Source organism: Malaya genurostris, chromosome 2, assembly GCF_030247185.1.
Source record: "Malaya genurostris strain Urasoe2022 chromosome 2, Malgen_1.1, whole genome shotgun sequence".
NCBI lineage: Eukaryota > Metazoa > Arthropoda > Insecta > Diptera > Culicidae > Malaya > Malaya genurostris.
The window spans coordinates 54,587,375-54,604,717 of record NC_080571.1 but is presented as its reverse complement, the minus strand read 5'-3'; the positions used below and the strand labels follow the sequence as shown (position 1 = coordinate 54,604,717).

Sequence of the window (17,343 nt, the reverse complement as noted above, 5' to 3'; positions counted from 1 at the left end):
CAGTTTTCACCTTGAACGACTTCATAGCTTGTCGGTGTTTGCAAGTATGCACGAAAGTTGGAGACTCCATTTAACTCTCGGAAGAGCAGAAGACTCTTTTGGAGACATGAAACCTTTTTTGGCTATTCATGATACTCATTTTGTAAAATATGCAAATCGCTTGCCTGACAAGAAATGTCCTAACAACTTTCGGGTGATATCAGAAATATTCAAACTTTACATTTGTTTGGTGATGGCGGTTATACACTTTTCATCACCTCAGTATGTCGAATTATGTATAAACTCTTCATTCATTGTAATTCTTGTAACTTGATACTAAGCAGGCTCCTGAAAGTGATTGTCACTTTAGCTCATACTCAGACTGTTCCAGGTTTCCATATAAATAGAATTCATTTTTCTACTTCAAATATTTTAGAATGTAAACAAATGCTGAACATATGGATCAATGCGTTATGCAGATCTATTCAATGGTTACAGTAAACAACGAATAGGATACTTGTTGTTTTCAGTCTGTACCAGAAGTATTCCAATGAGAGCGGTAATCGAGTCAAAAGAAAGTCGTATTTCTACTACCGAAACATGGAATGCAAATTTTGCATCTCTCCGTCTTTTGCTCAGTATCTCCCGATTTCGTACAACGATAAATCGCGCCATATTCCACTCCTTGGAACCGAACCGATTGGAGGTATGGTCGCGACTAGACAGTTCACCATCTCTCAGACGCGTACAGTCGATTAACCAGCGTGGACATAGAGCTCGGTGTTCCGCGATCGCGAATAGTAGTGATTGGTGCATGTGCCAAGTCGAAACGTACCATAGTTGATAACCGGTATTCCTCGGTTTAACCCGAATATGTCAATTAACTTGTATGAGACACTGTTTACCGAGACTCTGTGAGATAGTGTTAGTGGCTTTGTAAACTTGAGTAAACAGTGTATCCAAAACGATGCACAAGGTCCTTGATCTGTGCTAATAACGGTGTCGCATGTGTCACAGTTCCGGTTAAGTCAACCGTCGTCTATGTTGAGTAATAACCGTTGCGCATCGTGCTTTGCGAATGGGCTTTTCTTAGACGCACACCAGACGCCAGGAAACGGTGCTAACGCTACCGCACCAGCTCAGCTGCGGCCGATGGAAGTGAAGAGAAAAGTACGATGAGATAATATTGAAGCCAAACAACGACGACGTCATTAATTGTTGTTACCCCACAGCAATCATATCGAAGTTTCGCAGAAAGTGAATTTGTCTGCTAGTCAGTCAATAGCAGCGAGCCCCTGGAATCAAAGAAGAGAAATTTTGAACTGTCAGACCTTACACGGAAATATGAATGCAGAAAACGTGATACGAAAAATGAGGTTAAACTGTTGGTCGTTGCTGCTGGTGGTGGGCTGGCTGGTGGCAACGCAGCTAACTGCAAGTGTCGATGGCATTCACGTTGTGGAGAAAGGTGGGCGCAAGTCCTTTCTAAAGCTGGCCCCAGCACAATGGACGGAACTGGATGAGGATGGTCTGTGGTCGTCGCTGTTGGAGGAATATACGCTAGGGTGAGTTGAGTATGTGTCTCTCAGAGCATGCCCAAGAGTGCTCTAGTTCTAGATACTTAATTTATGACGAGTAAAACCTATTTGAATACATCCAACTGAAATGGCTGCTTGTGAGCTACTGAGTATTCACTTAAACCTGTTAGCTTGGTCAAACGAGGCCTACTGTTTGTTTACGTGGACAAATTGAAGAAAATTACTATTCACTAACGACTGTGACAATTTAGGTTTATTGAAATTTGGAAACTGAAACAACCTCGAAGTGATTTTGAATCGCTGTGAAATTTTTTTCGAGAAATATTGCAGATAACTCACGATATTACATCGAAACAACGTGTTGAGTTCTTAGAACGACACCGAGATTGTTGTGATATTACATTGTAATCTCTGCACAGTCAGTAGTGATGGGCAGTAGGGTGGGACAAGGTGGTATGGGAAAAAGATGAAAAGGTTTATTTTCTCGCTCCACCAAACTTTTCGTGTTCCTTCTGGGTCCCGTAAGCACCGTGCAAAATTTTAGCTCGATCGGAGAAACTTTATTTTTGCGCCCGAGGTTTAAAGTTTGTACGGGATTTAATATGGAGAAATTCACTTTTTACAAAAAAAAATCGGCTGGAGATCAACCTATGAACTCTAAAAATCAGTGCAGCAATGACCTCGTTCCGGTTTTCCTTTAATAACTTTTTCTACAAATGTCGGATTGTTTTGCGGCCTTCGAAAGTTTTTATCCTCGTTAAATTTCATACGAAAAATACATATGTATTGATTTTTCGATTCTATAGGGTGATCTCCGGCCGATTTTTTGTGAAAAGTCGGTTTTCTCATACTAAATCTCATACAAACTTTAAACCTCGGGCGCGAAAATATAGTTTCTCCGATCGAGCTAAAATTTTGCATGGTGCTTATGGGACCTGAAAGGAATACGAAAAGTTTGGTGGAGCTGAAATCAACATTTTGTCCCATCCTAATGGGCAGCAAACTCGACATAATATCTCAAAAGTGTTGGTGTCGTTCTAGGGGTTGTAATATTACACGAAAGGATGCAAATTTTTCTATCAGAATCGTATTCAGAAGTGGTTCCCAAACTTCTTTATTCGAATGACCAATTTGGATATATTATTGTATTCACTGCCCACAGGCAAAAAAAAACTAAAGAATCCTATGTCAATCGATTCAGCATTTTTGCGTTTTTCCCAATCCTACAAGGTTATAATAAAATGTCAATTCAAGATCGTATCGAACAAATATTGGGTGAGAAAAATTAGACGTGAATAGAAACTCAACGTAGGGAAAAAGTTTGATAAGTGTTTACAGGCGGTATTAGATTCCAGGCTTGAGATTAAATTTTGAACCATACCGGCCGTAAACAGTCAGATCGTACACCTAGTTATTTTCTAACGTCTTCTGAGTTGTGTTGTCATCGCATCTACAGTTGACATAACGATTTTCTCGAATTGGAGAGGGTTTCGAATTAACAAATTGTGTCCTAGTTGTCATTTTTTCGATATTTTAATTTACCAGTTGTATTTTCAGTCTGTCTTTCTCCCGGAAAGTATTGCATTGGGAATGATTTTTTATGAAGTAAATGGACAAATCTGTATATTTAACTTAGGTGCTTGTTTAAAAGTTTTTTTTTATAGAACTGAGACAGAAACAATTGACAGTTTTATACAACTATTTCGTTTTCGTAACTTATTCCACTTTTATTTAATCCTCGAAGAATGCTGCTTTTTAGCCAGTAATTTAAAATTTTAAATTGCTTCATATATTCATTGAAAGATTCTTGGGGTAAACATTGGATAACTATGACATTGTAAGTGGAACGCCCGTAGTTGCATGACCAGTTTATTTCCACGAGCTTCACGGGATAGGAGATGTGTTAGTACAGAGAGAAAGAGATATGTTTTGGTAAACAATATGATCTCCACGAAAGCTGATTTTCGATACTTAGGAGAAATATAATATAAGACATTATTAGTTAGGAAAATATAAAATATCTCTAAGGAACGATCTCACCAGTATCCTTTTTCTCCTATTCGCATTGCTGTTAACAACGCGAGGTGAAACACGACTACTGAAAAAATAAAATAAAATAAACCCTCGCAGATGAGTTTGCTGCACCCCAATTTTAGATTTTCAGCTTGAATAACACGATTGACTTGTAGATTTTCACACATTCCATAGAAATCTGATGACACCGACAATGATATGCAGACGGCGCTTCGATCGGTTAATATCGTTGAAACTCTCAATTTCCGCCGCTGGAGCATTTTCAGTTTTGCGAATCAATTAATAAATAGCACTTCCACTACTAAACACACACTTGCCACACCAGCACTATCACTCAAAGTAACTGTTTCGATTAAATTTTTAATTATACGTATCAAACAACACATTGGAATTAGACTTTTTTGAGAGCAGCACTTAGACACCGCATCGTACTTACAGTGATACCAATTCCTTTTCATGTGTTTATAAATTTTGTTAGTATTTGATTCTATGACCGTTTGAGAAACTCGCAAGTTCTGCTGACTGCCAGATTGAGCGATTTCTCAGTTTGGAAACCGAAAATTTCATAGGGCAGAATATGTGAACCCAGGAAACTAGAAAGCACTAATAATGACTGTAAAATAGTCTTTTATGAGCGACGAAAATTCTCATAGCTTTACCTTATGATAAAAAAAGAACCGAAATTTTCATTTTAAAATTCCCGCGCTTGTCCAATCGGTAAACTTTTATTCTCTCAACGCTGGCAACACTTTTATACACATTCTGTCAAATTTTGACGCATATCGTACGATTCGTTTTTGTTTGGCGTCTATACAAAGAAGTTGAAAAATTTTCGAGTGGCGATTTCTTATAATGGATGAAAATTTAGAACAACGTGCGTGCATCAAATTTTGTGTTGCAAATGGATTTAAGTGTTCCGAAACGTTGAAAATGTTAGAAAAGGCCTTTGGTGAATCGTGTCTAGGAAAAACACAGGCATACGAGTGGTATAAACGCTTCAAAGGTGATCGTACAAGCTTGGATCATGATGAGATCCCTGGCCGCCCAACAACATCTGTTACTGAAGACAACATTGAATCGGCGAAGCAAATCGTGTTGCAAAATCGTTCTGTACCGATTAGAGAGATTGCTGTGTTGTTGGGCATCTCTTATGGATCAGCCGAACACATTTTAACTGATGTTTTGGGTTTGAAACGCGTCGCTTCTCTGCTGGTGCCAAAAAAGCTGAATTTCATTCAAAAACAGCGTCGTGTTGATGTGGCCAAAGAGATGATTTCCAACGCAGATAGAGACCCTACATTCATCGAATGCATCATAACTGGTGATGAGGTGTGGATCTATGAATATGACGTCGAAACCGCACAACAATCGACCGAATGGCGCTTCGAAGGCGAGCCGTTGTTCTAAATTTCCATCCATTATAGAAATCGCCACACGAAAATTTTTCAACTTATTTGTATAGACGCTAAAAAAACAAATCGTACGATATGCGTCAAAATTTGACAGAATGTGTATAAAAGTGTTGCCAACGTTGAGAGAATAAAAGTTTAGCGATTGGACAAGCGCGGGAATTTTAAAATGAAAATTCCGGTTCTTTTTTGATCATAAGGTATATCTGCTATCTGAAAGTTCATCTGTTATAAATCAATCAGAATTCAGCTTTCTGAATGCACGCTAGTCATAAATAAACATTATCTATGAAAAGCCGTATATTTCGCCAAAGTCGACCCTAGTGCAGTCTCAACAGCGATACAGATATGCGAACTTTTACTGTCAAAATATGGCATTAACATGTGCTAATTACATGAGGATACATGGGAATAAACTGCTGAATCCAATTCAAAATATCGCCCAATTTCGAAATAAAGTCCTTCGAAGGAACTTCTTAATAAACGCGGTATTCTTGAAGAGCTCTATCTTTAGCCTGTCGTTGAGCAAGATACGTAGAATGTGTAAACTCCGGTGTCTCGTATTGCGTTTAAACTTCAACAGTTTGCTTGCGAAGGTCAAAATTTTTTGTCTTAATAAATTGATCGTGTTGTCATTGTAAGCTGACTTTATTGAAATTGAAGTGCAAATTTGTACCCTATGTCGCATTAGACCTAAACAGGCATCAAGCCTACTGTTTTATTTTGATATTCGCTTCCCGGTTATAGAAATGGCATTTCAGCAAGAGTAGTGACCCGTCCAAATTTTGCTTGTGCATCGCGAAAAACCATACTACTCGCTTTCAACGTAGTCGATATTGATGAATATGACCAAATTAACTGTTACTAATGTAATCAAATTATTCGGAGATCGTTTGTCGATAGCCAGTAAGTCCAGGTCGGGAGGGTATCGAAAGCCGGATGTAGCGAACCCTAATGTTCCATCCAAGAAATGTCGTCTACAATCGTGCATCGAATTTGAAATCTAGCCGATGTGACGACTTAACATACAAAAATGTGTTGACTCTAAACCGAGCGATAGTTTGAATACCGGGTACAGTGTGATGAAATCTACATCAAGACTTTCATTTTTAGATAGTTTCCTCAAAAGAAACATTCTATGATTACTGAACGAGGGATTTGAGATTTCGAAGTTAGCAAGAAAATATCTCGAGTGGCGAAATATCTCTTAGAATAACTCGAAATCTCGCAAACAGATTTGCTGATTTTGTAAACTATCAATCGGCTGCGAAGTCTTTTGAAACAGAAGGTCAAATTCCACAAAAGGAATTGAATACCAAGGCTTTTTATTGAAAAGCTACATGTCTATATAAACTTGTCATGAATACATTTTCTCTGAACTATTCTCAGACAGATTTCTAAGCGGTGAAGTCCACTACTTGAGACTCAATGCCCATCTATTGAAAATTTACAGTAAAATTCCTAAAAACTAGCATAACTTACAATTCGAAATACCCAGTAGTTCGGGAACCGGGTGTTGGAACCGGATTAAATTGAAATGCGGCAATAATACCTTTTCAATTGTACCTAAGCTTTAGAAAATCGAAAAGTCTACCCCGGGAAAAATGAGCAAGGTCAATTTAGCAGTTTTTAAACACTATTCCCGGTATAAGCCGGATACAAGAGGCTGCTAGAGCCAAAGTCGGTTCGAATGGCCAGTAGGAATAGTTTTGAACTCAATTAAGAATATTTCCCTCAAGCATCGTCGCTCTTAACGACGATTTGATCAAACGATCTCGGATAAAAGTGAGTGAGTTCCATTTTGGAGTATATGACCACCACCCGGGAACCAGGATAGCCGGAATCGGTTTGTTTGGCCGTCTAATGACAATGGTTAGCAATTGGAATAGCTTCGAATCAAGTGTTGAAAATTTTTCACACGTTTTTACTTCGCCGATTTAAGTGACAGTATAAAATGTCTAACACCCATCACCCTGTAATTCCTGAACCATAAATCGGATCCCAATGAAATTCAGGTATTCCATATGGGATCACAAAGCCTTTCATTTGAGCTAAAGTTTGTGGAAATAAGTTAAGCCATTTCTAACACTCTTTATCCTGTAATTCCTGAACCGGAAGTCGAATCCGGATGAAACTTAGGAACTTTGTATGAAACCATAATACCTTTTATTTGAACTGAGTTATGTGAAAAATAGATTGCGCCATCTATGAGGAAAGTAAATAATTTGAATTTCACGCTAATCACCTTGTAACTCCGAAGTCTAAGATCGTCTTAAGATCTCTCATTTGAATCTAAGTTTGTGAAAACCGGTCTGGCCACCTCCTAGAAAAGTTAGAGTACGGAAACGTTATATACATACACTGAAATTTTGCGCACTCATTGAATTAAGTCGAATGGTATATGAATCACGGCCTTCCGAGCCCTCGTTCAAAAGTCGGTTTTCATAGTGAATCTAATATATCACGGAAAGTTATTAAAACATCCGTGATCAAGTTTTTAACAATTTTTTTTCATTTTTCGGTATGTTGGTATTCGATTGATAAAAAAATATGAACAAAAAATTTTTCAAATCTTTGAGCTAAATCTGAAAACTTTAACCATTGCTTGATTCTAGGCTCGCCAAATCGGTAAAACTTATGATTAAACAAGTGAGTGCCAATTGTCGGGCCCTTCATTTAACTACTTTCATCATCCATTTCGTCTTTGACTCATCAGTGCGTAGCAGTTTATCAAAATTATACAGCGGGCATAAAAATATCTTGTAAAAGAGAAGTGTGCAGATTTTGTAGAATGTAGCAAGTCTTAGACGACGTGAGGTGTCTAATGATTATTGTAATTTGCACAGCCATGTGCTGTAGTATGTGTATCATTCTGTAGTATGTGTATCAAGTCATCCAAATTCTGTAGTATGTGTATCAAGTCATAGCGCAGCCTACTACTGCCTATCAAGTCGGTCTAAATATAAATTCAGATCTAAGGATGAACGCTGATGAACACTGAAATCAAATGATTGAAAAAATTACATTCCGTACAAGTTTTTAAAAAAGTTCGGAGGATGTCTCAAAATTTCAAAACACGTCATGTGTTATTTTAGTAAACTTCAAATTATTATACGGAAATCAAACCCTATCAGCTTGGAACGAAATCAATCTTCAGTCCAGCAACGCCATCGCACGGCATCACATTCAATATATCATGTCTATTCTATCGGTGCACAGTGCTGCTATTTTCACGCGCACGAATTTGACAGTTCTCTCACCTACTTGTATGTAGAAGACTCAATGCGGATCCGCCTGAGGGTGCCATGCTCGTAAAAAAGTATGTTACCATTGATTTGTTCGTGAAATGTGAGAGCTTTCTTGTTAATGTGATGTCTTTGCTGAAATCATCAGCACGCTGAAAAAAAACATTTGCGAAAATATATAAATTCCTGGAAATTCCAGTTAATATTCATTCAATATTTTTTTCATAAACAACCAACATTTGTTTGGAATATGCGATATTTCGGTTTGATGAAATGAGGACGTTGTGCCGAATTTCAGTAAAAGCTGACACACTTTTCGAAATCTTGGCAAACAGATTTTCTGATTTCGGTCTATTTGTTGTTTACGGACAAGATCAGCAGTATACTTTTCCAAACTTCGGCAACAAAATGCGTTTTACTGAGATATCAGAACTTTACATTAACAAATTTCGGAAATATGCATGTGGATTACTGAACAATCAGTAAAATTTCATGCTGGCGATCTAATTCGAAGTGCTAGTATCAGATGAACGTCCTCAATGATATTTCAGGAATTCACTCGATTTGATCCAAACAAGTAAAATATAATAGTAAGAATAGCTTTTTTATGATATCATCAACATTCACGACTCGTATCAAAACTTGTAATATCTTTTTTGGCTAAGTTCCGTAGACTATGCAGCAAGTTAAATCAGGTGAACAGGGAGCTTTGTAAGCCGTTCGCAACAAAATAGTAATCATTAACGGGTGGCAACTAAAATTTTGGAATTTTTTCGAGACCTGTATGCTCAACAACAAACGAGCTCAGAAAAAACTAAGAGTGTGTATGTGTTAGCTCTCTTTCTCCTCTTTCTGCTAATATTTTCTGTTTTGTTCATGCTTGCTCAGTTTTGCTCAAAATGCCGTCGAAAGAAGAAGTATTTCACGAGCGCATTGCACAGTTCTACGAACTGCACAGAAATCTCGGCAAATAGTATACGGTACAACATTTTAAAAGCAAAAATGTCACGGCTTCGACAGTTTACAATATCTCAAGATGCCCAACAACTGCTCGTAAGGAAGGTAGTGGAAGACCAGCCAAAATTATGGACGCAAAAGGCCTTCGTTCTCTTTCTCGTGCCTTCAACAACAAGGATTTACTGAGTCAAAGGGATTCCTCAAAAAAGTTCAACTGTTCTCACCAGTACATCTGCAAAACATTGAAAAGACTCGGAATAAAGTACCGAATGAAGACACGAGCCCCGGGATATACTGACGCACAGATTTCAACGCTGAATTCCCAATGCCGCTGGTTGATTAAAAATTTATCCGGAAAAAGTTTTGTTTTGGACGACGAAAGTTACTTCCCTCTTTCGAAGACGCAGATTCCCGCAAACGATCGATACTATTCAACGGATAGTTCTACTGTACATCCTAACATAAAATATTAGTTTAAACATAAGCTTGAACAGAAAGTGATGCTGTACATTGTCATTTCCGAGAAAAGTATTTCTAAGCCATGGTTTAAGCCATCTGGGTTGGCAATCAATCACGATGTGTACCAGAACGAATGTTTGTAGAAAGTTTTGATCCCATTTTTTCAAAAACATCATGCTGATGGACAATACGTGTTTTGGCCGGATAAAGCGTCATCGCATTGCGCCAAAAAACACAATCGTTCCTGAATACCCATTCGATCCCATTTGTACCCAAAACCACAACCCGATTAATTTACTTCAGTGTCGACTAATCGAAGATTTCTTCGGGGTTTTGAGCTGTTTGGTGTACAAAAATAACTGGAGAGCCACGAATTGCTAACAGTTGATTGGTAGAATCAAGGTAGAATGCATTCGCAAAGTTGACATGAAGGCCGTACAACGCTCCTGTTCCGACATCAAACGGAAGCTTCGCCGAACATCCGATTACGAACCGTTTTCAAATGTTCACTAATTTTTTTCAACAATGAACAATGTATCTTTAATTTCAATAAATCAGATCTTCTCCAAGTATGTTTGTCATTTTTTGACAGCTTGAGAAAGAAATTCCACAATTTTAGTTGCCACCCGTTATTTTCAACAATTTCCAGTAGCAGCAACCATGCTTAACAGGGAAAAATTTTAACAATTCGGTTCTTTTAAATATCAAAGATCGATACAAAATAATTGTTTCTAATACTGAAAAAAATAAACGAATCTAGAACAGAATATTCAAAAGAGCCATTCTATTTACTGTTACTTTAGCTCTGGTAGCTCCACCTTGCGGACTGAAAACGTGTAATGACACGAATATTTAAAAGGCAGCTCGTGATTTCAGTTAGCATCAGTATTAATTTAGTTTGCATCGGGTGTGGTTCTGCAATTGGAGAATTTTATTGCCTTGAGTCAGACATTAGCTCGTGAGGTATCGGAGACAGATCTGTATCTGCTAAGGGCAATAGACTGCCCATACTTGCATATTAGTCCCATATGGAAAATCGGCACGTCGAGAAAAAGACGATCAAAGTTTTATTTCCGAATTGTTTGGTTTATTGTGATGCCTAATGCTAAATCATGGTATTATTACATGAAATATCGGTAATACACCTTTGCTATTCCAATATTGCAACAAATGACATTATTGAAATTGGCACTGAATGGGACTGATATGCAGGTATTTTGCATATGGGACAGATATGAATTGATATTTTTTCACATTTTACAGAACAAACAACGAACTTTTATTGCAATTTCTGAGAGTATATTGAGGATAGATTTGATTCTTCAAGCTAACTCAAAATTGGTAAAAATCGATATGCGATATGCGATATGCACGTATGGGCAGTAGAGGATCAATGGAAAAGTTTGCTTCGTGTACCGTTCGCGCTAAACAAGTGGCACATATGTTCATATAAATTCATCATCAGAAGCTTTTTACTCAGTATTCCGTATAAGTATCGCACTAACAGAGAAGAGGTAAACCTGGAGAAAGATGACAACACATGTGTCTACATGAAAAATTCTTCTCAGAACTACTAGTATTATCTTAATGAATAATGATATTTTATTATTTTTTGTGTGTTAAAATATGTTTGAGTGACTATCGGTATTCGGAAGTGTGATAAAAGCGTGTCGATTTCGTTGTATTCACGTCACCCAGCTGAGTCGCTGACATTATCAACCCGTCTTTTTGTAAGGGTTTAACTGCTGTAATTCGGTGAGGTCTACATAATTGATTTTCTCCAAACTCCACGGGAAAATTATTTTTTTTATACGTTTCATCTTCGCCCATGTGAAATGTAAGGAACATCTGTATCGTTTTAACTAGTTGTAACCATGTTGATTAGATTCCCTAATGGAAAAAAACAAACGTTTAGAACAGCATTACATTTAGGATAGCGTTTTTAGGTGAAAAAATAACATCAACTGATCAAACTTTTGTACGCATTCAATAATGTTTTATGAACCACACACTTTAGGGCAATTGTTCTAAATTTAAAAAAGAAACACAAAATGGAATTTAAATAAACATATTACCTAATAATTTCAATTTTTTCACTTATGTGAGCAAAGACATATGAAAACACGATACGATTGCTTCAAAGATACACGTTTTCAAATAATACTAAATCTACTTTCTTACCGAATACCTGTTTTTCACAATCTGCTTTTTAATTATGTTCACCTCCAGTATCAACACCACCAACCGTCACTCACGGGTAATGCAAGCTGCTGTGGCCGTCGGACAGACTCATCAGTACATACCGGCCTCCAGTTTCTACATAAACAAACGCATCGGCGAGGCGGTCGAGATGGGTTCTCCGGTGGGCAAAGTTATTGGCCCTTCGGGTTATGCTGAGAATCAACTGAATACGGGACCTAGCGCTCAGGGAACCTTCACACCAATGCGGCAGACTTTCGGAGGAGCAAGCCCAACGGAGCTGCTTGCGTCACCACGTGAGGTTTCGGAGACTGATCTGTACCTGCTGGGAGCAATCGAGAAGCTGGTCTACCGAGTGGATTACATGGAAAATAGACTTCGACGAGCTGAGCAGATTATCTACTACCTAATGGCAGGAAATAACCAGAAAATTGGTTGGATATTTTAAAATTTGAAATTTTCTCGTACGTAATTTGATTGCTTTTTTTTGCAGAAACTTGTCCGGATAATTTCACCCGAATTCACGAGAATTGCTACCATTTTGGGGTGGATCGTGGATTGAACTGGAAATCGGCCAGTACATTGTGCAAGTCTTATGGCGGGCATCTGGCCGAGTTTGAAACGAGTGTTGAGTTCCAAGACGTTGCAGCTTTCATTTTAAATAATCAGCTTAAGCGGGGTAAAGAGTATTGGCTGGGCGGTCTAAATCCGGGTCTTTTGTGGATATGGACTCACTCCGCCAAACCTGTTAACCCTAACACGAACCTTACTTCCATCTCGACCGGTAACAAAGGAACAAGTTCAACAATCGGGACAGTAAAACCTGATTCCAGTAAAAATGAAGACTCTAAGAAAATTGTTAACAATCCTCCGCCAAAGCAAACAGAACCCACATTGGAGATTACCGGGACCGGTCGCTGTTTGAAACTTACCTACAATGCGGCACTTTACACGTACGGCTATACAGGGCAAGACTGTTCTGCAAGGTATAACTACATATGCGAGCTGAAGAACAAATCTTTGGACAACGAAATTTCGCGCATTGCGAAACAACTCAATTTGGATTAAGATATCGAATAAGTTTTATTTATTGAACACTAATTTATTAATACCTCGAATAAACAGTAATATATTCTAATTTTACCAAAGCGATGCCATCCATGCTACTGATGAGCACAATCCAACGACCGATAGTGTCAACGTTGACAGGTACAGAATACGGTCCGATTGACCGTTCTTCAGCCAAACCGGAAGATTGTCTTTAGTTTGAAATTTGGCTTGTATCTCCTTGATTTTTTTGTAGCCACTGTGAACTTCATGAACGGGGACGGCCGCGACTTTGCATTTCTCGGGAATAGGTTGGCAAGTCTTGTTCCTGAATACATTTCTTTGTTGGAAGGCAGAAACCCGAGGAATGCACCGAAACCGATTCGCCGTTGCTTGAAGATATGACATTTTGTTAAATTTTTCGACAATGATTTCAAATTTCCAGGTTTGCTTGGATCATAATTATATGGAGCCCGGTAGGAATGCTCGCAAATCTTTTGTCGTGAGTACGACTTTTAAGATATCTCCGCATTCGGCCGATCCGACCGATCCGAGCTCTCCGGCGTTGACTTTTTTCTGCTTCTGCTATGGCTGAGCTACCGGCGTGCGCATGTATAGGTACGCCGGAGTCGAGACGATTGCTATGGTGCGAAAAGCTCGGTGCCATCGCCGATTTTTTTCTCGCTCTTCGGTTTCGACTGAGCTGCCGGCGTGCGCATGTATACGTACGCCGGACCCGACATAAAATCCATATCTTTGGCAACGATATTCATCACCGAGCTTTTCGCACCGTAGCAATCGTGTCCACTCCGGCGTACCTATACATGCGCACGCCCGTAGCTCAGCCATAGCCGAATCAGCGAAAAAGTCAACACCGGAGAGCTCGGATCGGTTGTATCGGCCGAATGCGGAGTGCCCTTTACTTTACTATGGGGTGCTTCTTCAGAATTTAAACTGTACAAGAATGGGCAGAACTTTATCCCGAATATTTCTTGATGTACTTAACCTAACAACATAATTTTTTCTACAAACTATCGGGAATGTGATCAGGAATTTGTGAATAAATTTTCAACAGTGTCAGATAACAAAAAAAATTCTAAGCTTTCTAAAAATTTTGGAAATAATGAGGAAAATTCATCACGCTTGCTTGCTGTTTTCGCACCCGGATGACGGTTTTGAGGTAGTCAGGCACGTATCAGTTCCGATTATTTACTGTACGATTATTATAGGTAAAGTTTGATTGAAAATCGTCCATTTCTTCTAGTGCTTCAGACGGAACAGTTTAAATGTTGAGGTTAGGTTCTCCCACCAACATCAGTAAGAACGAACCAAGTATAGAACCTCAAACACTCAGGTCATGCTTTCATTTGTACTTCGATTGTCGGAAGGAGAATTTAGTTTCAGGAGCTTCATTGCAGAATACAGGCTCAGAATTCCGAACGTGGATGTTGGAACTGGATTCCGGAACTGAATTCAGTTTCGAAACTAAAGGGTGATTTTTTAAGAGCTTGAGAACTTTTTTAAACAATAAAACGCATAAAATTTGCAAAATCTCATCGGTTCTTTATTTTAAACGTTAGATTGGTACATGACATTTACTTTTTGAAGATAATTTCATTTAAATGTTGACCGCGGCTGCGTCTTAGGTGGTCCATTCGGAAAGTCCAATTTTGGGCAACTTTTTCGAGCATTTCGGCCGGAATAGCCCGAATTTTTTCGGAAATGTTGTCTTCCAAAGCTGGAATAGTTACTGGCTTATTTCTGTAGACTTTAGACTTGACGTAGCCCCACAAAAAATAGTCTAAAGGCGTCAAATCGCATGATCTTGGTGGCCAACCTACCGGTCCATTTCTTGAGATGAATTGTTCTCCGAAGTTTTCCCTCAAAATGGCCATAGAATCGCGAGCTGTGTGGCATGTAGCGCCATCTTGTTGAAACCACATGTCAACCAAGTTCAGTTCTTCCATTTTTGGCAACAAAAAGTTTGTTAGCATCGAACGATAGCGATCGCCATTCACTGTAACGTTGCGTCCAACAGCATTTTTGAAAAAATACGGTCCAATGATTCCACCAGCGTACAAACCACACCAAACAGTGCATTTTTCGGGATGCATGGGCAGTTCTTGAACGGCTTCTGGTTGCTCTTCACTCCAAATGCGGCAATTTTGCTTATTTACGTAGCCATTCAACCAGAAATGAGCCTCATCGCTGAACAAAATTTGTCGATAAAAAAGCGGATTTTCCGAATGGACCACCTAAGACGCAGCCGCGGTCAACATTTAAATGAAATTATCTTCAAAAAGTAAATGTCATGTACCAATCTAACGTTTAAAATAAAGAACCGATGAGATTTTGCAAATTTTATGCGTTTTATTGTTTAAAAAAGTTCTCAAGCTCTTAAAAAATCACCCTTTAGTTCAAAATCTAAATTGCAGTCTAAGTCTGATCCTCTTCTAAGTTCTGAATTTAGTTCTTGTACTCAGGACCAGTCCCTAATTTCAGAATTCTTCGAATCAGTTCTTTTTAGAACAATTAACATATTCCCAAAGAACTATGCGAAATTTTACTTTACTGTACTATGGTCCTTTATTCAACCAGTTGGAGTTTATAGTTGTAGGAATTTTCTGCTTAAATGCATAACAGTTTAGGTGCATCGTTCCAAATTTTAGTAATGAAGAAGGGGAAAGCTGGCACAATTAATACAAGTGATCAAATAATTGATATTCGAAAGTAAGAAGAAGTTTCAGTTATATTCGTATTCACGACATCCAGCTATGTCTGTGACATTACACAACCATATTATTTCCGTTGGGTTCAATGTGTCATCAGTATACTGATTGGTTTAAAAAAAAAAGATTTATTTTGATATTGTATAATATATTGATTCCTATTTATTTTGATTATTCTAGCCGAAATACATGTAAAATCAACGATAATTGACATAATAGGCCCTTACCCGAAATATTATTACTGTTAGTGCACTGAGTATTGATATATTTAATATTGAATAAACATTTAAGGGCATGTTCAGGAGTGTTTCAGTTCTAGATGCATAATTTATGTCAGTTTTAAAATTTAAATCAAGCAATTATAACAAAATAAACTGACTGCCCCATCAGCGTTTTATCTGTGTTTCAAAGATAGAAAAAATAGAACGGCAGTGTATACCAGTTTTAAATTTGACAGTAGAACTGGTCGAATAAATAAAACTAAAACGGATTGCTGGGGCAACTATGTGAACGCATGGAAGACGAGGGATTTTTTCAAACCCAATCTGAACATTTTGATACTGGACGTGGACAAAAAGATCAATTCGTCCGTCTGATTTATCCAGCAGGCAACGAAGTGGCTCGTACCCCATGTCATCAAGGGATGTAATCGAACCAATAACCAAAATACGATGACCGAATTCTAGATGTTCCAGAAGAACATGATCTAATAATTTGCCAAAAAATACTTGGTGGGGCAGGCGATCTGTGGGTGCGATAAATTCTGCAAACCGTACATCATTAACGGCCAAATACAGGGTTGAGCAAAGGAGTTTTCCATCATGGAGCTTTTGAAGAATCAGTCGTACATCACAACTATCCGTGAGTTTAAAACACTTAACTGTGTGCTCCTGCTAGATATTTAGTTCGCCATTTCTTGGGTGGAGAAGTTGGGGCTCCGCTTGTAACAGATGGTCACTCTATTCAATGTCATCAGGCTTTCGGTTCCCTTTTAATCTGGACTTACTGGCTGTCGACAAACGATCTCCGAATACTGTTATTACATTGGTAACAGTTAATTTGGCCTCATTCGACAATTTCGATAACTATGCGTGCGAATAGCATGAATGTTAGCAAAGCAATAGAAAAATGTTGACGGCCATTTTTACAATAGAGAGGCAAATATCAAAATCAAACAGCAGGCATGAATAAAACGGCATCGTAGACCAGTTTTAAATTTGACAGAAGAACTGGTCGAATAAATAAAACTAGAACGGCTTGCTGGGGATACGTTTGTTCCAGTTTCTGTTCTATTATAGATCTTCCATATAGAACTCCTAGCTACTGAATTTGCTCTTAGAGTACTTAAAAAAATTAGTACTCTAGTTTCAATAAATTAATTAAGACAAAATCCGCAAATAGTGGAAGGCAAAAAATGTAAAAAAATGCGCTTATTTAAAATTTCCTCCGAAGTTTATCATTTCAAGATCTGATGATATTTTGAATTTTGTTATCCCACTTTCAGGGTTGTTACGAAAAATTTCAAATTCAAAACGCGCGAAGTCGAAAACTGAAACGCGCGAAATCCGCGCAAAGTTGAAAACCAAGACGCGCGATATTCGAGCGAAGAAGTTAAACAGATTTCAGCGAAGATAATTTTTTTGCTTCAACATTGTTTTACTCGGCAAGCTTTTTTTTCTCGGTTATATTTTTTTTTAATTTCAGTTTCAACTACTTATCGTCTTGTTTTCTGAGACAGTGCTTTTAT

At 38.2% G+C, this 17,343-nt stretch overlaps 1 protein-coding gene across 1 annotated transcript; it reads left to right on the top strand.

Annotated features, from left to right (window-relative positions):
* The first annotated feature begins 710 nt into the window (after positions 1 to 710).
* On the top strand, positions 711 to 12,970 carry LOC131432354 (uncharacterized). The gene is made up of 3 exons (XM_058598576.1): positions 711 to 1,544; positions 11,851 to 12,254; positions 12,314 to 12,970. Exons 1-3 carry the CDS (start codon positions 1,324 to 1,326, stop codon positions 12,886 to 12,888), a joined length of 1,200 nt encoding a protein of 399 aa, XP_058454559.1. The 5' UTR covers positions 711 to 1,323; the 3' UTR covers positions 12,889 to 12,970.
* Positions 12,971 to 17,343: the final 4,373 nt, after the last annotated feature.